This window comes from Scyliorhinus canicula, chromosome 3, assembly GCF_902713615.1.
Source record: "Scyliorhinus canicula chromosome 3, sScyCan1.1, whole genome shotgun sequence".
Taxonomy (NCBI): Eukaryota; Metazoa; Chordata; class Chondrichthyes; order Carcharhiniformes; family Scyliorhinidae; genus Scyliorhinus; species Scyliorhinus canicula.
In genome coordinates, this window is record NC_052148.1 from 121,007,040 (window position 1) to 121,031,180 (window position 24,141).

General features: G+C 47.8%; 1 protein-coding gene across 4 annotated transcripts in view; it reads left to right on the forward strand.

Annotated features, from left to right (window-relative positions):
- The window catches only part of lnx1 (ligand of numb-protein X 1), a 290,347-nt gene that overhangs the window by 93,809 nt on the left and 172,397 nt on the right, over window positions 1–24,141 (forward strand). For 2 of the 4 annotated variants that reach the window (XM_038791172.1, XM_038791171.1), the window contains one exon: window positions 17,603–18,076. In XM_038791172.1, coding sequence (XP_038647100.1) covers window positions 17,712–18,076 — 365 coding nt within the window. In that variant the 5' untranslated portion in view covers window positions 17,603–17,711. Of the gene's footprint in view, window positions 1–8,655; window positions 8,779–17,602; window positions 18,077–23,260; window positions 23,385–24,141 lie in introns of those variants that run through there. The other 2 variants (XM_038791173.1, XM_038791174.1) reach the window with 2 other exon arrangements.

Consider the following 24,141-nt stretch of genomic DNA (forward strand, 5'->3'; position numbering starts at 1 on the left):
TGTTTGAGAGGCCATGGGCGAAGGAGTTTTTGTATTTCTCACGTGGACCAGGTGTACTCCTGGATTGATTTCTTTGTCTTAGATAAGGCGCTGTTGGCGGGGATGGTTTGATCGGAGTATTCGCCGATTGTGGAGGTTGGATGTGGAGGTTGGATGTGGAGGTTGGATGTGGAGGTTGGATGTGGAGGTTGGATGTGGAGGTTGGATGTGGAGGTTGGATGTGGAGGTTGGATGTGGAGGTTGGATGTGGAGGTTGGATGTGGAGGTTGGATGTGGAGGTTGGATGTGGAGGTTGGATGTGGAGGTTGGATGTGGAGGTTGGATGTGGAGGTTGGATGTGGAGGTTGGATGTGGAGGTTGGATGTGGAGGTTGGATGTGGAGGTTGGATGTGGAGGTTGGATGTGGAGGTTGGATGTGGAGGTTGGATGTGGAGGTTGGATGTGGAGGTTGGATGTGGAGGTTGGATGTGGAGGTTGGATGTGGAGGTTGGATGTGGAGGTTGGATGTGGAGGTTGGATGTGGAGGTTGGATGTGGAGGTTGGATGTGGAGGTTGGATGTGGAGGTTGGATGTGGAGGTTGGATGTGGAGGTTGGATGTGGAGGTTGGATGTGGAGGTTGGATGTGGAGGTTGGATGTGGAGGTTGGATGTGGAGGTTGGATGTGGAGGTTGGATGTGGAGGTTGGATGTGGAGGTTGGATGTGGAGGTTGGATGTGGAGGTTGGATGTGGAGGTTGGATGTGGAGGTTGGATGTGGAGGTTGGATGTGGAGGTTGGATGTGGAGGTTGGATGTGGAGGTTGGATGTGGAGGTTGGATGTGGAGGTTGGATGTGGAGGTTGGATGTGGAGGTTGGATGTGGAGGTTGGATGTGGAGGTTGGATGTGGAGGTTGGATGTGGAGGTTGGATGTGGAGGTTGGATGTGGAGGTTGGATGTGGAGGTTGGATGTGGAGGTTGGATGTGGAGGTTGGATGTGGAGGTTGGATGTGGAGGTTGGATGTGGAGGTTGGATGTGGAGGTTGGATGTGGAGGTTGGATGTGGAGGTTGGATGTGGAGGTTGGATGTGGAGGTGGATGTGGAGGTTGGATGTGGAGGTTGGATGTGGAGGTTGGATGTGGAGGTTGGATGTGGAGGTTGGATGTGGAGGTTGGATGTGGAGGTTGGATGTGGAGGTTGGATGTGGAGGTTGGATGTGGAGGTTGGATGTGGAGGTTGGATGTGGAGGTTGGATGTGGAGGTTGGATGTGGAGGTTGGATGTGGAGGTTGGATGTGGAGGTTGGATGTGGAGGTTGGATGTGGAGGTTGGATGTGGAGGTTGGATGTGGAGGTTGGATGTGGAGGTTGGATGTGGAGGTTGGATGTGGAGGTTGGATGTGGAGGTTGGATGTGGAGGTTGGATGTGGAGGTTGGATGTGGAGGTGGATGTGGAGGTGGATGTGGAGGTTGGATGTGGAGGTTGGATGTGGAGGTTGGATGTGGAGGTCGGATGTGGAGGTCGGATGTGGAGGTCGGATGTGGAGGTCGGATGTGGAGGTCGGATGTGGAGGTCGGATGTGGAGGTCGGATGTGGAGGTCGGATGTGGAGGTCGGATGTGGAGGTCGGATGTGGAGGTCGGATGTGGAGGTCGGATGTGGAGGTCGGATGTGGAGGTCGGATGTGGAGGTCGGATGTGGAGGTCGGATGTGGAGGTCGGATGTGGAGGTCGGATGTGGAGGTCGGATGTGGAGGTCGGATGTGGAGGTCGGATGTGGAGGTCGGATGTGGAGGTCGGATGTGGAGGTCGGATGTGGAGGTCGGATGTGGAGGTCGGATGTGGAGGTCGGATGTGGAGGTCGGATGTGGAGGTCGGATGTGGAGGTCGGATGTGGAGGTCGGATGTGGAGGTCGGATGTGGAGGTCGGATGTGGAGGTCGGATGTGGAGGTTGGATGTGGGGTTCTTGGCGAATTAGGGGGTTTGCGAAAGGGTGAGGGTAGCCATCCGGAATTCTGACGAGCTGAATAAGAAAGGGGGGGTTTCCACCTCCATGTTGTGGGAGGTGCTGAAGGTGGTGGTAAGAGGGGAATTTGTATTTATCTGGGCGCACAGGGAGAGGGCTGAGAGCTTGAGGTTGTTGGAAGACATTCTGAGGGTGGATCGGGCTGAGGGACATGATTGTCTACGTGAGGGTGGGTGTTCTGTGGCGTCTGAGGAGGCACAGGCTCGGGAGAAGCTCCAGATGGAGTTTGGGTTGGTGTTCACGGGCAAGGCAGTGGAACAGCTGTGTAGTTCAGATGGAAGGTATATGAGTATGTGGAGAAAACTATTACAATGCGCACCAGTTGAAGAAGGCAGTGGCGAGGGAAATTGGGAGGATGAGAGATGAAAGGGACATGATGTTATTGGAGCCGGAGGGTTGAGCCGGGGTTTTGAAGCTTTTTACTGGAGATGGGATCATTTGGAGCCTCCAGTGGGGGATGAAGATATGAGATGGTTTTTTGACAGGTTGGAGTTCCCGAGGGTTGAAGAGGCATTTGTGCAGGGACTGGGGCCCTCATCAGACTGAGGGAGGTGATGGACTATGTGGGATCGATGCAGGCGGGAAAGGACCCAGGTCTGGATGGGTTCCCAGTTGAGTTCCATAAGACGTTCAGGTCGGTGTTGGGGCCCCTGCTAGTAGAACTGTACAATGAGGCAATTGTGAAGGGGGAGCTTGCCCCCCACGCTGTCCCAGGCTTCGGTATCGCTCATTCTAAAGAAGGACAAGGACCCGGGGCAATGTGGATTGTATCACCCAATCTCGTTGTAGATGCAAAGTTGTTGGCGAAGGTGCTGGCGATGTGGATAGAGGTTTGCATGCTGATTGACAGGTGAGGGTTTGTGAAGGGGCGGCAGTTGTTGGTGAACATACGGAGGTTGCTTAATGTTACAATGAAGCCCTTTGGAGGGTCGAGAAGTGAAAGTGATTGTGACAATGGGCGCGGAGAAGGCATTTGACCAGGTTGAATGGCGTATTTGTTCGAGGTGTTGGGTCAGTTCGGGTTTGGGCGGGGGTTTGTGGGTTAGGTTCAGCTGCTGTATAGTGTTTGGACAAACAAGGTCAGCTCGAATTATTTTGGGGTACACCAGTGGATAAGGAAGGGGTGTCTGCTCTCTCCACTGCTCTTTGCCCTGGCAAATGATCGGCTGGCAACGGTGCTTCGAGGTTTGAGGGGGTGGAGGGGTATTGAGCGGGGGCGGTGGACCACCCAGTTTCTTTTATTGCGGAAGATCTCCTGCTTGATATTTTGGACCTGGTCGGGAGCATGACAGGATCATGGGGATTTGGGGGGAATTGGGCCTCTTTGGGGTACATGCTTAATATGGGGAAAAGTGAGATATTCCCAATTAATGCCTGGGGACAGGAGAGGAGTTTGGAGGGGCTGGCACTTTGGTTGGTCGGGGCGCGTTTTCATTACCTGGGGATACAGGTGAGCTGCATAAGTTGAACTTGGCGCGGCTGGTGGAGGGAATGAAGGTGGACTTTAAGAGGTGGGATGTGTTGCCATTGTCGCTGGCGGGCCAAGTTCAGACGGTAAAAATTACGGTGTTGCCGAAATTTTTGTTTGTGTTTCAGAACCCCCGAGATTTTGTGCCCAAGTCCTTTTTTAGGAAGATTAATGGGATAATCTTGAGGTTTGTATGGGCTGGGAAGGTTACATGGGTTAGGGGGGATTTCTGGAGAGGGATCAATGGGGGGTAGGGGATAGAGTATTTTAGGGATTTGTTTGTGGGAATGGAGGTTTGAAGGCCTGAAGGAGCTGGAGGGGACATACCAGTTGCCGAACGGGAATGGGTTCAGATATCTGCAGCTTTGGGACTTCATGGGGAAGGAGGGGCTGTCTTTCCACCCCGGTGCTGCAGGATCAGCTCCTGTCTGAGGATGAATGGGGAGGGCAGGTTACGGACATGTAAGAGGAGTTGGTGAAGAGGGAGAGTGCTCCCATGGAGGAGGTTAGGCGTAAGTGGGAGGAGGAGTTGGGGTGGGGTGTTGGGGGCCGGAGTGTGGAGGGAAGCTCTGTGGAGGGTGAATGAGCCCTCGTCATGTGCAAGACTAGGCCGTATCCAATTTAAGGTGGTGCACAGGGCCCACAATGTCTAGGATGATTCGGTTCTTTCCAGGGGTGGAGGATAGGTGCAGGCGGTGTGCAGGGCGGGAGCGGCGCGGGCAGGATGGGGGTCGAATCACGTGCATGATTTTGGGAGTGTCCGAGGTTGAGGGGGTTTTGGACAGGATTTTCAGACATAATGTCAAAGAGGTTGGGGTAGAGGTAGCCCTGAATCTGGAGGTGCCGATATTTGGAGTGTCGGAGGATCCGGGATTACAGGTGGGGAAAGAAGCCGACGTGTTGGCCTTTGCCTCCCTGATAGCCTGGAGATGGATTTTGTTCTGCTGGTGGGACTCGGTGCTGCTGAAGGCAGGGGTGGGGGTGAGCGGTGTGGCAGAGTTCCTGCATTTGGAAAAGATCAATTTCGCCATTCGAGGTGCGGAGGAGGGTTCACATCGAGGTGGAAGCTGTTCATCGACTTCTTCAAGGAGTATTGACGGGTGGGGGGGGGGGGGGGGTGGAGAGCGCTTTATTTTTTGTTTGGGTGGGGGGCAGGCGTGAGAACCTGGAAAAGGTGGGGTGGGTGCTGTGGTGGCAGCAGGGTGAGTGGAGGGTGTTTGTTGGGCGGGGGCTGGGTGCAGGGCGGGAGTGGGATGTTTCCTGTTGCTGCGGGTTGGCTTGTGTATTTCTTCGTTCTGCATATGTTGAAAATGACTTCAATAAAATGTTTTTTAAAAAAAGAATAGTCGAGTAGCCCCAGTATGTCTGGGGGTTCTCACCAGTGGAGCGTCAGCATAGAGGAGAATACACAGCTGGATCAACTCTCATCTCAGCTTCGCAGGTTTCCAAATGCAGACAGATTACGCTCAGATGTGGATTCTCTGGCTGCAGATTGATAACCACACATAGCATTTCTAGCAAGGCAAAGGTAGAGAGTCAGCTAGGGTAGCCTTTCATCTCAGCTTATTGCTCAAAAATACACTGATTTCAAAAACAACAAGTTAAAACTTAAAGCTTGTTTATGCCATGTGATTTCCAGTATGTGACTGGTATTTGTCCTTGCCAGTTATTTTCCCCATCGATTAAAGTGATTACAGTCCAAACAGTTCCTCCCACTCATGCCAGCCAGGTGATTTCCATAGAAAACTGTAGAATCCCTACAGTTTAGAAGGAGGCCATTTGGCCCATTAAGTCTGCACTGACCCTTTGAAAGGGCACTCCCCCACTACCCTGTCCTATCCTTGCAAGCCCACCTAACTTGCACATCTTTGGACACTAAAGGACAATTCAGCATGGCCAATCCATCTAACCTGCACAACTTTCAACTGTGGAAGGAAACCGGAGCACCCGGAGGAAGCCCACGCAGACACAGGGAGAACATACAAGCTCCACGCAGATAGTCACCCAAGGCTGGAATTACACCAGGGTCCCTGGTGTGGTGATATGTCTACGGGCTATATCATAGATATTGTAAAATAATTCAAAATTGTCTAAGTAGTGCAGTGTCCTTCCAAATTGTAAAAATCCAGTTTGTGAAGATATTATTTTCCCAATATCTTGCCCTTCTAGTTGGTAGAAGTTGTATGTTTGAAAGCTGCTGTCAAAGGAGGCATGGTGCATTGATGCAGTGGCTTTTGTGGATGGTACGCACTCTTTCACCGTGCACCAGTGATGGCAGATCTGATAAATTCAAGTTGGATCATGTGTTAATCAAGTGGGTGGCTTTATCTTGGATGGCATCAAGCTTCTTGGGTATTGCTTGATTTGTATATACTCAAGCATGTGGAGAGTAGTCCATTATAATCCTGCCTTCTGCCTTTTAGATAATGGACAAGCTTTGGGGGGTGAGGAGCGAAGTTACTCACTGCAGAATTCCCAGCCTGTGACGTATTCTAGTTGTACCAGTTTAGCTTTTGGTCAATGGTAACCCCAGGAGGGTAATGGTGAGGAATTCAATATTAGTAGTGCCATTAAATGTCAAGGCGTGATGGTTAGATTCTCTCTTGTTGGAGATGATCATTGCCTGGCAATTGTGTTGTATGAATGTTACTTGCCACTTATCAGCCCGAAGCCCGATCCTGAATGTTGTTCAGGTCCTGCTACATGGGGACACAGTCTGCTTCAGTATCTGATGATTCATGAATGGTACTGAACACTGTGCAATCATCAGCCAATGGAGGGAAGGTCATCAATGAAGCTGCTGAAGATGGTTGGGCCTTGGACACTACCCTGAGGAATAGAATCATAGAATCATAGAATCATAGAATTTACAGTGCAGAAGGAGGCACTTCGGCCCATCGGGTCTGCACCGGCCTTTGGAAAGAGCACCCTATCCAAGGTCAACTCCTCCACCCTATCCCCATAACCTAGTAACCCCACCCAACACTCAGGGCAATTTTGGACACTTATGGAAATTTATCATAGCCAATCCACCTAACCTGCACATCTTTGGACTGTGGGAGGAAACCGGAGCACCCGGAGGAAACCCACGCACACAAGGGGAGGATGTGCAGACTCCGCACAGACAGTGACCCAAGCCGGAATCGAACCTGGGGCCCTGGAGCTGTGAAGCAATTATGCTATCCACAATGATAGCTGAACTGATGTCCTGGAACTAAAATGGTATAAAATGTTTTTTTATCTAACTAAGGGGCAATTTAGCGTGGCCAATCCACCTAGCCTGCACATCTTTGGGTTGTGGTGGCGAAACCCACGTAAACATGGGGAGAATGTGCAAATTCCACACGGACAGTGACCCAGAGCCGGGATCGAACCTGGGACCTCGGCGCCGTGAGACAATAGTGATAACCACTGTGAACTAAAATGATTGACATCCAACAATTGCAACCGTCTTCCCTTGTGCCAGATATGACTCCACAACCAGTGGAGAATGTTTCACTGATTCCAGTTTTGCTGGGATCCTTGATGCCATACTAAGTCAAATGCTGCCTTGGTGTCGAGGGCAATCACTCTCACCTCGCCTCTGTGATTTCATTGGATCACTAGTCCAAAAACATTACCATTGTGTTACCATTCCCTTTAAGCATTGGTGAGGACTGTAAATGTACCCCAACATGGAGGCGCCCTTGCTGGCAAACACAGAAGGGCTGCACTGAAGTCTCCGCAAGCACACAGGAACATTGGGAAGGAGGGGAAACCTCTCTGCAGGGCTATTCATTGATGCGGCTGTGAGATTTCATGTGTGGTCTTAATTGGACTAATTGGACGAATTATCTGCCCATTTCTGTGGAACAACAGCTGACCTGGTCCCCAGTTGCCCCTGGGAATGTCCCCAGGGGCAAGAATACACCAGGAAGCTATCCCATGTTCCTTTTCCTTCCCCACCCTGTCTCCATGGACTCAGAAAATCTAGCCCCAAATAACTTTTTAAATAAGTTAAATAGTTGAATGTATAATCACCATGAGTGAAATAAATGGTGGAAATTGAACCATACAGCAGCCTTTGGGCATGACTATATCTGCCTCTGCGATTGGAGTAACTGAGTCTGAAGTTGACAAAGGTTTGAGAGTTTCAGTAACAGTTGGGTGTGTTGGAGGAGGGTAGTATTAAAGATATGCACAACAGTGGACTGTGCGATGAGCGAATATGAAGTGTAGGACTGAGCTCAGGGAGGCAGGAAAGGGTGATGCTGTCAAACAAAAATTAAATAAACCTTCCGCAATAAAATATCCCAACATGCTTAAAGGATGCGAGGTTTGCTTGCAGTCTGTTTATACCTCTAACAGTAACCAGGAAAGTGAGTGGAATTGGTGGTGCAGGGTGCGGAATTGGTAGGGTCTGAAAGACAACTTCAGTCTCAATGCTTGGAGGCATCTCATCCACGACTGGATATTAAATAAGCAACCTAACAGCGCCTAGATAGTGAAGAGGTCAAAAGAACCAGTGGCAACTTCGCCTTGGTTGGGATCACTATGCTGATTCAATGTCATTTGGAATTCAGGCCCAAAGACAATTTATGATCATAACTGGACAGAAAATCATGCAGACTGCTATTAGGTGTAGTGATTTCCACAGCCTAATTCACAGTGTGCATTCCACTGGTATAAAACTCTTAGAGCTTTGTGCATAGTGTGGGGGCGCTGCAAATCAGGTGTCATGAGGTAAACCGCTAACTCCGGTAACCTGAAAAGCAGACACTACTAAAGGAACAGGCAACTACCAGCCATGGAAATGGCTCATAAAATTTAAAGAGGAGATTTCTGAATTGGAAAAACAAATCCTGTTTGGGAGCAAGTCCCTGTGTATGAAAAGAGAGAAGAACTAGAAGAGAAATGTGTTGTTTGCATCAAGGTGATATGATATGTAAATGGTGCGATAATGCATTTGTACTTGATTTATAAAATTGAGAGATTTTCCAGATTTTCTCTTGTCCTTTTATTTTAACAAAACAGCATTTTGTTGATGTATGGAAATCTCCAAGGGAATCAGAAATACCTAAGGTGGGTATTGCACATTAGGGCGGGATCAAAATCTGTGATTTTGCAGTCAGTCTGCAATTATATATGAAAGGATTGCACGCTTTGAATTGGCTGGTTCTTGAGCAACTTCATTTTTATCCAGTGACAGTTCTTTGTGAAAAGGATTCAGCAGTTGTGAGTTCACAATTGCCTTCTGTGGATTTAAACAGTTGAAATTCCTCTGCCATAATTCGTTCAGACAAAGATGTTTTCCTGATACCAGACATAGGTAAGTTACAATGATCGAACTTCCTCCTATTTATTCTTTTTGCAACTTTACCTTGAAAAACGTTGTCTGTGTGGGAACGTGCTCCAACGTGTACGGCTATCATTCCTGACATTTTGTAACTTTATCCAGGTTTAAATAATTTCAATTTTTTTCAGTTTAATCCCTGTCAGCTCTAGCTACTTTGTGAAGTTTTACATCCGTGTGTAGTAACTAACCAACTCCACTAACCAGAGCACTTTAATTCAACAGGTATTGACTTCTATCTGAAAAAGAAATAATCAAATTTACCGTGTTGGTTTAAACTTGGGAATACAATATTAAAAGAGAACAAAACAAATCCTCATGATAAAGATTCAAAGATACATAAATATAAGCATTACATTGAGCAGGTTTCTCTGTTCGGGAGACTAAGGTGCCCCCATCAGACCCCCAACAGAGACCCTGCAACAGGCCCCTCCCATCATATCCCCCCCCCCCCCCCACCCGCCCAACAGAGACCCATGCCTGAAAAATGAAGAGCAGTCCAGGCAGTAGGTTGAAATATCATTGCATTTTCACTTACCCTTTCCTAACACCTGCTTCCTCAGACAGAAATATTCAAAGCATCAGTTGTTACAAGTGTCAAAGGCTTCCTCTGCAGTCCTGTACGCTTCAAAGGGCTTGAAATCGCTTGACCACCCTATGAAATGCAGATCTTCCATTCAATTTAACACTGCCTGACATTGCATTAGCCAGTGATTGACAGTTTTATTACACCAGAGATAGCTGCTTGGTGGTTTGTTCATTGATCTTTCCCTTCACACTTGAATGCATCTTTTGTACCCTTTGATGCTAACCACAGTGTTTATAAACACTTTGCTATGATTGGCAGCCCCTCACCACATAATAGGCAACTAAGTGCTTTCTACTGCGAAAAAGAGAAACACTTATCTGTCTTTGATGTGGTGAGGATTTGCATTGTGGGAGGGAGGGAGTCCTCCAATAGACTTTTCATACGTCGCCGAGGTTTACAACATCTTTTCTAATCGGGATTTAGTCGAGGGGATCTCTCTTGCAGCACAATGGTAAGTATAGACCCCCAGGGGAGAGGGACATTCCCAGGCACTGCCCCGACACAGGTTGGCATGGCTCCCCTGACAGTGCCAACCTGTGCCAGGGGACAGTGCCAGTGGCAGGCCCTCATGGGAGACCATGTGGATTTCCATTTATGTGTAGTGGGGGAAGGGACAGTGGGCAGTGAGGAGGCGAACTGGCAGGCACGGTGTGGAGTGGGCACTGAGGGCGGGGTGAACTGCAGTGATACTTCTGTGGTGGTCTTGAGGGGTGGGGGGGAGGCCCCAATGATTGTCCAGGGGTGGAGGGGGAGGCCCCAATGATTGTCCAGGGGTGGGGGGGAGGCCCCAATGATTGTCCAGGGGTGGAGGGGGAGTTATGCTTCAACTGTAATCGAGGCGCCCTCTACAGTATGCGCCACAATCTCTGTAAGCCAGATACCAGCACTATCAGGCCCCGCCCCACCAGACTGACAGTTTAAACCACAGCCATTCATTATCAAGATCTGGAGTGGAAACTGGTGTGTGCAACTGGAGAGTTACATGTTTTCAGTCTGAGCCCAACACTTAAAAAAAATACACCCAACGTAGCAGATGGGAACTAATTTCTGTACAGCAAGGCTCCACAAATACAGTTGGATAAATCACCAGGTAATCTGTTTTTAAATGATGCAGTTAAGGGAGGGATAAATTTGGCCCAGGGCCACGGGAAGAACTTGCGTTTCTTCCAGCAGTGACATGGGATCCTTCGCATCACCTGGGAAGGCATAACCCAAAAGACAGCGGGCTGGATTTTCCGGCGGTGGGATCCTCCGTTTTACCAGCAGCACACTCATGCCTGCCGATTTACCAACGGCGAGGGGTGCCCACAATGGGAGACCCCATTGGCCAGCTGCTGGGATGGAGAATCCCGCTGCCGGTGGGGGCACACCGTACCAGAAAACGAGAATCTCGCCCAGCAACCTTTGATAGTTTGGCACTCCCACGGTGCTGGCACTCTGACAGTGCAGCATCCCCTCAACACCCTCCCAACAGTGCGGTGCTCCCTCAATACCGGTACTGCTAGATGTCATTCTGGACCAAGGGGTACAGTCTCAAGAGTGGGGCTCGAACCCACAACCATTTGACTTAGTAGTGAGACGAACCACAGCTGACATTGAAGATTAGGAAACAAAAAAAGAACCTATGGAGACAAAACGCATTGATACCTTGCACCTAATCAGCTCAGGACATTCCAAAGTACTGTGCAGCCAATTAATTACATTTGAAGTGTAATCACTGCTGTTAGGGGCAACAGATTTGCACTCAACAAAGTCGCACAGCTATCAAAAGGGGTAATCCATATCTGGAGCTGTCAGTCGAGGGAGGAACATTGGCAAGGAAACTGATAGAACTCCTTGCTCCTCTTCAGTCGTACGATTCACTTCCAGCTGACCAGACAAATGAAATCTTGCTTCAACATATTATCTAAAACCAGAGCCAATCACCAGCACTCCTTCACAATAAAGGAATATATTTAAGAGCCAGCCGAAGCGATGTGCTCAAGCTCTGAATTAGAATTTGAACCCACAATCTTGGTTTACAACCAAACCAATCTAATTCTTGAACATTAGTAAGTGCTCTTCCTCCATCGCTCCAAGAAAGAAAATAACTAAATTTGGTGAGAGAGGAAAAAACATTAACAGGCTGATTTTTAGTTTCAGCTCCAATGGCAACTTCCTGATTCCGGATCGGGAACCTGTAAGGCAGGCCAGGGCGGCAGGTGGGCTCCACAGCCGGGTGGGCCATTGGAGGTTCCAGAGGCTGGAGACAGCTGGCAGGCCCACCAGGAGGGGAGGGCACTGCCAGTAAATTGGGGTGTGGTGGTAGTGGGGGGCACGGGGAGGGGATTGGGGTCTGTGAGTGCAGCTGATGATGCAGGCACTCTTTGAAAGCGTGCAGATATATCAACTAGTACAGTGGCCATAGTTGCTGGGCCATCACTGCAGAGGGGGATCCCCTCCAAAGCATGACGTACAGTTGTGGCCCATTCTTTGCAGAAGGCTCCTCTCACCCCTCTGGCCTGCTTGCTGTGAGAGCAGCACCATTCACACAGTCATAGCCACAGAGTGTCTACGTCCATAAAGTCCAGATCGGATATGGAGTGCCCTCATTGACACTTTAATTGGCTTAATTGGCTACCCTCCATCAGCAAGTGAGTTTCCATCACCTCCTAAAAGTAGCATTTGAATTTTTTTTAAATGTAACTTACGGGATGTGGGCGTCGCTGGTTAGGCCAGCATTTATTGCCCATCCCTAGTTGCCCTTCAGAAGGTGGTGGTCAGTTGCCTTCTTGAACTGCTTCAGCCCCTTAGATGTAGGTACACCCACTGTGCTGTTAGAGAGGGAGTTCAAGGATGTTGCCCCAGCAACAGTGACGGAATGGCGGTATATTTCCAAGTTATGGCGGTGAGTGACTTGGAGGGGAACCTCCTGGTGGTGGGGTTCCCAAGCATCTGCAGCTCTTGTCCTTCTAGATGGTAGTGGTTGTGGGTTTGGAAGGTGCTGAATAAGGAACATTGGTGAGTTACTGCAGTGCATCTTGCAGATGGTACACAAGGTTGCCACTGTTCATCGGTGTTGGAGGGATTGAATGTTTATGGAAGGGGAGCAATCAAGCGGTTGCTTTGTCCTGGATAGTGTCAAACTTCCTGAGTGTTGTTGGAGTTGCACTCATCCAGGCAAGTGGAAAGTATTCCATTATGCTCCTGACTTGTGCCTTATAGATGGTGGATAGGCTTTGAGGGATCAGGAGGTGAGTTACTCGCCGTAAGATTCCTAGCCTTTGACTTGCCCTGGTAGCCACAATATTAATATGGCTAGCCCAGTTCAGTTTCTGGTCAATGGTAACCCCAGGATGTTGATTGTAGGGGATTCAACAATGATAATGCCATTGAATGTCAAGGGGTGCTGGTTAGATCCTCTCTTGCAGAAGATGGTCATTGCCTGGCACTTGTGTGGCGCAAATGTAACTTGCCACTTGTCAGCCCAAGCCTGGATATTGTCCAGATCTTGCTGCATTTGCAAATGGACTGCTTCATTATCTGAGGAGTCGCGAATGGTGCTGAACATTGTGCAGTCATCCACAAACATCTCCACTTCTGACCTTATGATGGAAGTAAGGTCATTGATGAAGCAGCTGAAGGTGGTTGGGCCTAGGACACTACCCTGAGGAACTCCTGGAGTGATGTCCTGGAGCTGAGATGATTGACCTCCAACCACCACAACCATCTGCCCTTGAGCCAGGTATGACTCCATCCAGCGGAGAGTTTTCCCCCTGACTGCTATTGACTCCAGTTTTACTCGGGCTCCTCGATGACATACTCGATCAAATGCTACCTTGATGTCAAGGGCACTCACTCTCACTTCACCTCTGGCATTCAGGTCTACTGTCCACGTTTGAGCCAAGGTCAGGAGTTGAGTGATCCTGGCAAAATCTAAACTTGAGCGTCCATGAGCAGGTTATTGGTGAGAAAGTGTCGCTTGATAGCACTGTTGATGATTCCTTCCATCACTTTGCTGATGGTGGAGGGTAGACTAATAGGGCGGTAATTGGCCAGGTTGGTTTTGTCCTGTTTTTTGTGTACAGGACACACCTGGGCAATTTTCCACTATGCCGGGTTGAGCCAGTGTTGTAGCTGTACTGGAACAGCTTGGCTAGGGGTGCAGCAAGCTCTGGAGCACAAGTCTTCAGTACTATTGCCAGAATATTGTCAGGGTCTATAGCCTTTACAGTATCCAGTGCTGTCAGCCAATTCTTGATATCATGTGGAGTGAATCGTATTGGCTGAAGACTGGCATCTGTGAAGCTGGGGACCCCTGCAGGAGACCAAGATAAATCATCCACTCGGCACTTCTGGCTGAAGATTCTTGCAAATGCCTCAGCCTTGTCTTTTGCACATGTGTGCTGGACTCCTCCATCATGGAGGATGTGGATATTTGTGGAGCCTTCTCCTCCAGGAGTTGTTTAATTGCCCACCACCATTCACCATCCTGAAATAGACAGAATCACTCAACTTATATGGCGCCTTTTAACCCATCGTGTCTGCACTGGCTATCCAAATGGGTATCATGATTCAGTACCATTCCTCTGCCTTTTCTCAGTACCCCGCGCATTATTTCTGTTCCAATAATTCGCTGATGCCCTCATGAATGCCTCGATTGAGCCTGCCTCCACCAGGCAGTGCATTCCAGACATGAACCACTTTTTGTGTGAAAATGTTTCTTATTACAAAACATTTGTTTCTTTTGCAACATGGGTGGCACGGTAGCATAGCGGTTAGCGTTGTTGCTTCACAACGCCAGGTTGTGGGGTTTAATTCCCACTTGGGTCACTGTCTGTGCATAGTCTGCATGTTCTCCCTGTGTCTGCGTTGGTTTCCTCTGGGTGCTCCAGCTTCCTCCCACATGTCCCGAAGGATGTGCTTGTTCGGTCATTTGGACATTCTGACTTCTCCCTCGGTGTACCCAAACAGGCGTTCACATCCTTCCTATAGTGTGGGTCCCAGAACTGTGCACAATACTCCAACTGATGTCTAACTAGTAGTGTCTTGCATAAGTTTTAGCATAACCTCTTTGCTCTTGTACTTTATGCCTCTCTTAATAAAGCCCAGAATACTGTATGCTTTATTAACTGTTCTCCCTATCTGTCCTGACACCTTGAATGATCAATGCACATTTACACCCAGGTCCCTCTGCTCAAAGTGCCAGGATGCCACCAGGGGTCTCCAATGGCCTGGGAGACACCCCCCCCCCCCCCACCCCCAACCCAGGTGCACTTACACCAGGTCCACATTTGTGTGGACCAATGCTAAACGACGCCCTGGCGAGGTCTCGAAAGCGTGACCAGTGAGTCCCAGGCATTGGGTGAATCCGGTGTCCGGGTATTTAAATGAAATATGCAGATCTGGATCGCAACAGGCGAGGGCTTCAGTTGGATCTCGCAAGATGTTTCGAGCATCGCGAATCTCACAAGGGCAACACGGTAGCATGGTGGTTAGCATAAATGCTTCACAGCTCCAGGATCCCAGGTTCGATTCCCGGCTGGGTCACTGTCTGTGCGGAGTCTGCACGTCCTCCCCGTGTGTGCGTGGGTTTCCTCCGGGTGCTCCGGTTTCCTCCCACAGTCCAAAGATGTGCGGGTTAGGTGGATTGGCCATGATAAATTGCCCGTAGTGTCCTAAAAAGTAAGGTTAAGGGGGAGGGGGGTTGTTGGGTTACGGGTATAGGGTGGATATGTGGGTTTGAGTAGGGTGATCATTGCTCGGCGCAACATCGAGGGCCGAAGGGCCTGTTCTGTGCTGTACTGTTCTATGTTCTATGCCTCTCGCGAGATTCAACGGCCTTGTCCCGACACCAAGGTGGGACGAGGCCGCTGAATCGGGCCCAATGTTTTAATTTGCTGACCTTTTATCTGAATTGAGATCCATGTATACACCAGTAAATTTGTTATAGCCTTTACATTTTGTAGAAACCATGCTGGTTTACCACATAACCATGTCAACAAATTACAAGGCAAAGTTTGATCTTTGAAGCCCCGATACAGAACTTTGCATGAACAATGCACAGAGGAATAGATTTAGCATAATGCACATTGAAACATTTTACACTGAGATTTTGTTGTTTTGTTAAATGATGAATAAAAGTACTGCATCTCAATTAGGGGTGGGGTTGAGGGTGATTTCAAATAGGACTTGAAATAAACAACATGGTTTAGTTCCACCTCCACAAGTTGAGACAGATTCAAATATTTTTTTTTAGGGTGGATCACAGTGACTAATACAAAGATAGAATCAGGTTTTACATAGTTCTCAGAAAGCCAGATTAAAATAAGATATTTCTGGGTGGTTTCTGATGGTAAATTGTTCAGGCAGGTCCTATTGCTGTCACTCTGATGATGTGGCGTGGTAGTCTGTTCGTAAAGATTCACAGTGCACTGCTTTATGTAATTGCTGAGCTGTAAAGGTTGACAATAGCTTTGATATTTTCTCCTTTCTGATTCGCACTATTATGATTCTGACTTTGTTTATCAAATGGCAAATGAATACAACAGATGACATCATTGCCCCGCTGATTATACTGCTGATCTGTCTGTATTCACTGACCTTGGAAATTGTCCAGGGCAAAAGTTTTTAAAAAGTCAATATCCCTCGATAGTGCAAAGAATTACTTTAATTTTTGGTCTTTTCAAGCCCCGAGAGTCTGCTTTCATCCAACATAACAAAGAACTTGCTTAAACTGCTCACGTTCAAACTGGCAAATTAAGCCAGTATCATTTCGCATTTCATTTTCTATTTAACTTCCCTCCTGTTTTTTTTCCCCTTGTTAATCTAAAATCAGTGGACTTTCAGTTGAGGAGGAGGCTGCAGCTCCTGTACCTTCACCTATATGTGCCAAGAGCCTGTGCCTGAACAGTCGTTGTTTGGGGACGTGCTCTGTGTACCAGCTCCTCCAGATGAAAATCAATGTGGACCAAATTGCCTCGCCAGACAGCTCCCCTTCCCCCAAGCGCCACTACCTTGTGCTGTTGCCATACAAGATGGAACACTGCTGTATACTGTGGGCAGAAATTGTCAAGAGATTAGCAATTCTCGTCTCCAGTGTACCGCATTATCACAGTAGCATCTGGAAGTAAGAGCCTCAATTCTGCACTGGTGGGTTGTGGGGGGGTGGGGGAATGAGGAGGAGACTGAATTAACTGAGTTGGAGAAAGAGGAGGAACAGTGACAGACTTAATTGAAGACAATAAAGGAAAGTGACAGCATGAAGAGGACTGGTTTGGGCGGGGTGTGTGTGTGTGTGTGGGGGGGGGGGGGGGGGGGTGGGGGGGGGGGGGGTGAGGGAGGTTCGAGAGGGAATGGGGAAAGAAGAGGGGAGTGTCAACTTGAAAAAGAAAGTGATTAAATTTTATCCCCTGAAATAGTTTATCAGCTGTTACGGAGAAAAGAAATGTTACACTGCACTGGAGAACAATTCATTCCCAAATGACAAACAGGGAAACATTTTTCCATAAAATTGTGAAAATTACTCTACTAATTTGATGGGAAGAAGAACAGTTTCTGGACTCATTATAGATTCCAAAGTACCTGAAAATGCATCAAATGAAGTGTGAATGTTTCTGAAGATTTTCCCCCAGATCCTTAAACATATCCTCATTCAAGCTAACCCCCTGCAATAGTTGTTGAGACATTAAAATGCAGTTGCTTTGTATTGTTGCCAAAAGTGACAGCCAATTGCACTAGCAAAATAATACTCGGCCTATTTTTGGTACATTGGTTGAAGCTGGTGTGTTGGCCAGGACACTGTGGAAACACCTACATTTCTTCAGATATTGCTGATGAAGCCTATCCATCCATCTGAACAGTGTGATAGAGCAGGGCATCAGTTTAATATGACAGCTACCAACACAGAATGTCAACGATAGAGTATTGCCTCTGTGCTGCATTGAATTTAAGGCTCAGTCCTTCAAGTGAGGCTTCAGCCCCAAACCTCAGTCACAAGAGAGTGCTACCAAATGGACCAAGCTGAAATGCACTCTTGTGACTCAGAATAAAAGATTTGAACACATATCCGGGTTCATTCTCATTATCCTATTGGGAAATTTCTTTATGCAATGGCATGACAGTTACTATGATTTACTGTAGCAACATTCAACGTCACAAGATTTTAATAACTATCTGTTGAAAGGAGAATTTCACTTGTTTAATCGTCACGATCTATGTTGTTTCTTTCAGTTCTGGGGTTTAACCTGAAACTCAGCGACCTTCATACCGACAAACATTGATTTGGACCCAACGTTCACTGAATATCGTATTGCTGAAATAAAGTGATTCTGCACTGAATATGGATCCTGCCGTGCTGACTCTTTGTATCTGTTGCGGACAACCGCACCTCCCTCAGGAAAATCATACATATAATTACCAGGATGAAATAGATGACGACCTCATATGTCACATCTGCCTGCAGCCCTTAGTGCAGCCCCTGGATACACCATGTGGTCACACATATTGTACTTTGTGCCTTACCAATTTCCTCCTGGCCAAAGATTTCTGTCCCATGGATCGGAAGCCCTTGTGTTTGAAGGTGTGCAAGAAGTCAAGCTTCCTGGTGCTAAAACTGCTGGATAAAGTATGGGTCTTCTGTCCATTTAAAGAACATTGCACTGAAGTCATGCCACGCTGTGAACTAGAAATTCATCTTCGTCACAGGTAAGTCCAATTGACCATTGGAGAAACATAGCAACACCAATTTGTCAAGACATGAACCTATTGTCAAAATTATAGCCAATCTGCTAACCATGTCCCAAAACTGTTGCTGATTGAGCAAAGTGATTACGTCCGAGCAGCGACCTGCTCTAGCTAAATAAAAACATTTTTCAGTAAATAATGTTGTCCACAACTCATCTGAGCCACAATCCTTTATTGAAGCGTGTTTGATAATATCATCCCTCTTCAAAATTTGCCTTTCAGATCCAGTGCACGAGACAATCTGGCTTTCCAGTATTGCAGTCAGTGATACTGAATGATATTTTTAAGGGAGATCTCTGGCTTAGATCCTTCTAAAGGTTTCAGCAACATTTGAATAATTTTGTTAAACACCCAAAGAGCAGCCAATCAAATATTTCTTTGAACAATCTCGCAAGATGTTAGCATTTAAATTGAATTCAATGGCCTGGTTTATTCCCCCAGACTTTTGGCTCCAGCAAAACAATTGCATGGAAATATATCTTCGTGCATTTTGAAGAATCACGCTGGTTTTTAACCTTTTGCCTACTGTAGCCAACCTAAAGGAACTTAATCCATGTTGAACTATTATTTTTGTCACCATCGCATCCAGCTCTCAAGGTGTCAATGTTTATTTTTTTCTTTTACACTCCCAGTGTGTTCTGTTTCCAAATGGCCATAAACTGACATTAGTGGCAGCTGCTTCTTCCTCTTAACCCAACCACAGAGATTGGCAGACTCTGAAAATTCTTTCAACTAGTTAAACGCTTGAGGGAAGTTTTATATTTCAGTTTTATTCTTTGCATCTTATGTGAATGCTTTGGTGAGAATCCAGTGACCACCCTAAAACAAGACAAAAACCCTCATCAGAAGTGTGCGGTTGTGGAGAGTAATTTAGTTAGCTTGACTACGATAAAGATTGTAACCCCAAATTTTCCAGACTCCAGTTCGATGTTAATGGCCAGGCAATGGCAAAACCTTGCAATTCTGTGGTTTATGTGTCAGACATGTGAGACCACACTGCAGACATTGTACTAGCCAATGGGAGACTTTTAAAATTATTTATTGCCATCTGGGGTTTAATTATCTCTTTGCAAAGCACTAGTTAACGCATTTGCGGAAAATTTCTTTATGGACTATTTAGTTCAGTCATTAACCTTTTGAATTGAGTAGCTTAACTGTGCAAAATAGCACACGAGGGACTTCGACAAGAACCAGAGAAAATCAGAAGTCCAGTTATTTAATTTAAAAAGAAAGTCATGGGAACTTATTGTTATATGAGCGGTTTGTATTCACTGAACAGGTACAGGAATGCAGAGTGAGAATTACATAACTGCAGTCCATCATAATGACCGGATGATATGTTTTTTTTAATGACGTTGATTGAGGAACAAATAAGAAACCAGGGAGAGCTCCCTTGCTGCTCTTCAAATTGTGTCATGGATTTTTTAATATCCATTTGTGAGGGCAGATGGAGCCTTGGGTGAAGTCTATCTCATCAAAAGGCAGCAACTCCAACAGTGCAGCTTTCCCTCAGTACTGCACTGGAGCATCAGCCTCAATCCTTGTGCTCAGGTTTTCAGAGTGGTACTTGAACCCACAAACCTGATTCACAGGCAAGTGTTTAACTAAATTAACCACAGCTGCTGCTATTCAATTCCCATCTGTTAACTCAACAGTGTCAATGCGTCTGAATTAATTTGCTTAATTTTGTCAGGTCTGAACTAGCCTGGCCATTTCAGTCATCTGTGTGGCTTTCTGTGTCAAGTAACTGGTGGCATTGTCTACCCAGTGCTTTTTCTTCCTTAGCTCCTGGTTCTATTTACCTCTGCTGCTGGGCCAAGAAAAAGATTCCAGCTATTTCTTGAAATGTGCCCAAACCATTGCAGTTGTCTTTCTTGGATAACCTGTACCATGTTGTTATTACATCATTCTTTATTCTGTGTCCAATTATTAGCATTTGCTCATCAACATCGCTCATGTTCCAACACTTCGATCCATACAATAATGGCCCTCGCTTCATAAACTCTGACCAAAGTATCTTTAGTATCTCGTATCCTGCAATCTTAACACAAAAAAGTGAAAAAAGACAAAACTGGGATGGAGACAAGGCAAATGAAATGCAAGTCTAAAAGATTTCTTAAATGCACTCCAAAACATTTTGAAAGAAAGAGCTAATATTTATATAGTACCTTTCACATCCTTAGAATTTCTTAAAGTACTTCACAATCATTGAATTGCTTTTTGCAGTTAGTGTTATAAATGTGGCAGCCAGTCTGTGCACAGCCAGTCTGTGCACAGCCGATAAAAATGACCAAATCTATTTTTCTGGTAGCAGTTGAATACCCACAGCCAAGTTTTCACTACAGATAATCCTGCACTCTGTGCATAAATAATTGGGAGGCGTGGTCCATGCCATCACGCTGGTAGGTTGGGGCCTGATACAGCTAGCAATGCCAGCAAAAGGGCACCCTGAGTAGCGCTTAAAAAATATATCCCACCAACCCATGGATACAGGGAACCCCTCATGCACACAAACACTGGGGTAACCCCCATGCACATGAGAGAACCCGGCCCAAGGGAACTTCCTGAGGAGCCCCCTTGGCACCACCCTCGGCACTGCCCTTGGAAAATGCAAGCCAGGGAGCAGTGGCAGGGTTCCACCTGCAGCTATAATTACCTGTTCCTCTGGCAGGTTCACTTCACCTAGTTCCCGTTTTTAAAAAAAACTGTTGTAAACCTCGTCAATGTGACATCACACCAACAAGGGGTTCATTTCTGTTTTTTAAATATGCATTTTATGACAAACATGCATCAAAACAGGTTACAGTGAATAAACACCCCGGGAAACAAACTTCCCAATGATCAACTATACAGTCTGCACAGCTTTTTCTCCTTTTACACCCCCCACCCCCGCGACGAACAACCCCTCAAAGACGGTCACAAACATCCCACACTTTTCCTCTCACCCCCCTGAAGAGCCCCTTAACTCATACTTTATCTTCTCTAATCGCAGGAAGTCATACAGGTCACCCAACCATGCTGCTACCCCCGGTGGTGATGCCGACCGCCACTCCAGCAAAATTTGCCGCCGTGCAATCAGAGAGGCGAAGGCCAAGACATCGGCCTTCCTCCTCTCCATGAGCTCCGGCTTCTCTGAAACCCCAAATATCACCACCAAAGGGTCCGGGTCCACTCCCTCCTCCACTGTCCTGGCTAAGACCGCGAACACTCCCGCCCAGAATCTTTCCATTTTCTCGTAACCCCAAAACATATGCATGTGATTCGCTGGCCCCCGCACACATCTCTCACACTCATCTGCTCACTTCTCACACTCATCTGCTCACGTCTCACACTTATCTGCTGCGAGGGTTAATTTCTAACGTGGGTGGAACATATTTTCAGGTAAAAGGGAGAAGAGAAGGTCAAAACTGGCAGGGGGAACAGAAAAATTAAACGCAGGTCTGAAAAGTTTGATGGATGGCATATTTGCATGTGATGAAACCTAGCACCTTGGAAATGACAATGGGTATGGTCACGGGGGTTTGGGGTGTGTTCCAAGTTCTGCATCTTTAATTCTTCCCAACCCTGGGCTGGATTCTCCGATTGTGTGGCTATGTTCTCACGCTCGCGTGGGAATGGTGGGGCAGGATTCTGTGATCCTGAGGCTGTGTTGACGCCGTCGGAAAGGCCGTCGCATTTCTCGACGGCATCAACGCGGCATCAGGATCAGCAATTCAGGCCCCTACAGGGGGCCAGCATGGCACTGGAGCAGTTCACGCCGCTCCAGCTGCTGATCCCGGCATCAACTGGGCGCCACGGGATCTACGCACGCGCAGTGCAACTGGTGCCAATGCGCGCATGCGCAGTGGCTCCCTTCAATGCGCCGGCCCTGATGCAACATGGTGCAGGGCTACAGGGGCCAGCGGAGAGGAAAGGAGGCCCCAGCAAGAGTGCCGGCCCGCCAATTGGTTGGTCCCGATTGCGGGCCAGGCCACATTGGAGGCCCCACCCCCATCCCAGGGTCGGACCCCCCCCCCCCCCCACAGGCCGGCCCCCAGGCCACCCCCCAACCCTTCCACACCGTGTTCCCGCCGGCTGAGAGCAGGTGTGGACAGCGGCGGCGGAATTCGGCTTTTTTACGACGGCCGCTCAGCCCATCCCGGGCCGACGCGGCCCCCGACCGCGCCAACCACGCCGGCGGAGAATCGCATGTCGGCACGGGGCGGCGTGGGACGATTTGCGCCGGTCATGGGGATTCTCCGGTCCGGCCCTGGCTGAGAGAATCCCGCCCGTGGCGTTTTATGCCCGAAGGTTCGGCGCAAAACGGCAATCGATCCTCCGTGTAGCTCAGGGCTGGCACGCTGGAAGGGTAGAGCACCCGGCTCTAGCTGCCGATATGGCCCAGAGAATTGCCGTGTCCATGGCTGCGCATGCACGTGGTGGCGGCCTGCAACGGCCACGGCCTGCGAAATAGTGCCTCCACCTTGGCCGGCTCGTGAGCCCCAGACCACCCCCCAACAGTGCCCCACCCCCTGATAAGGGCTCCCCTGCCCTCTCCAAGTTAGCCATTTTGGAGGAGGCGGCGCATTGTGAAAGCGGCGCCGTCCCCGATTTGGTCAGGAACTTAGATTCTCCAGCCGATCACCGAACGCGATTTTGGTGTTGGCGACTGGAGAATCCAGCCCTCTCTCCTGCACATCACCTCAGGATCTGCAATTCAGGCCTCTACAGGGGGCCAGCATGTGATGAAATGTGATTTAATACTGAGGCCTTAATCTTTGAACGAACAACCAGAGATAAAAACACTACCACGTATTTATTAAGCATACTATCTCATTATTTCTAAATATTACCCAACATTAAAGCAGTAAAGCAGTAACCTATATATACACTGCTGTTTCCCTCCAGTTACCTTGTTAAGTGGTGTGTAAGGATGTCAGAACCAAACAGATTTTCTGTATGAACACTGACTCCATTTCATGATCAAACTCAGTAATCTTCTTACAGTTCAATAATGTTCCGTCCAGCTTAGTTTCGAAGAGATTTAAGTTCAGAGTACCAGTCTTCAGGCAGAAATGACAGTTGAGCCATAAAACGGGAAGTGATTTGTGGTACAGTCGGACAGATATATATATGTGCCCTTATGGGAGAGAGAAAGATAGATTATAGAGCAGCATTTCAGCAACGATCCTTTGACAATGAACGCTCTCTTGCTGTTGGCATTACCTTGGCTAAGTCCTGCTAACTACATTGACAGTGTTGGCAACCTCCATTTTCCATACACTGAGCAGTGAGTATCATCAAATAGCTCCATATCTTGTGTTATAGTGAAAAGTTCATTACGTTGTGCTTTTACCGCACATTATATTGTATTATCAACTAAAAATTAGACAGAAATTGATTTTTAGCAATGTTCATGTTTATGTTATAAAAACAGAAAATGCTGGAAATGCTCAGCTGGTCCAGCAGCATCTTTGAAGAGAGAGAATTAATGGCTGAAATCTTTTCGGAGGACAGAAGTCCCAAAGTCAGGATCATATGTGGGTCCCGGGCCCACATGGAAGGGCACTGGGACCACAGTGGTGCCTTCCTGGGTATGGTCTCTTAATTGGCTGCTGGATCCAAATCAGCTGCTGATGCTGCTGGTCCAATCAGAAGGCTGACATCTCCAGAGCTCCAGGAGCGTCATTGGGAGAGGTGGGTGCTGCTGAGGTAGGCTGTAGGGCTAGAGGGTGACCTCACCATGGAGGCAACCTCAAAAAGATCCATTGACTTTTAAACAATGATATGCCTAAGGGCAATACGCTCTGTTGAACAGAGGGCAGACCCTCCGGAGGGCCTGGGTCAAAGTCCTCAAACCCCCTCCCTAACTGCTCTGTGGATATACCTACACCACAGAGACTGCAGTAGTTTAAGAAGACAGCTAACTACCACTTTCTTAAGGGGGGTTAGGGATGGGCAGTAAATTAATTTAAAAAGAATATGGCTGGGATTCTCCGAGAATCCCGCCATGCCGCTCCGACACCAGGCCCCAGATTCTCCGGCGA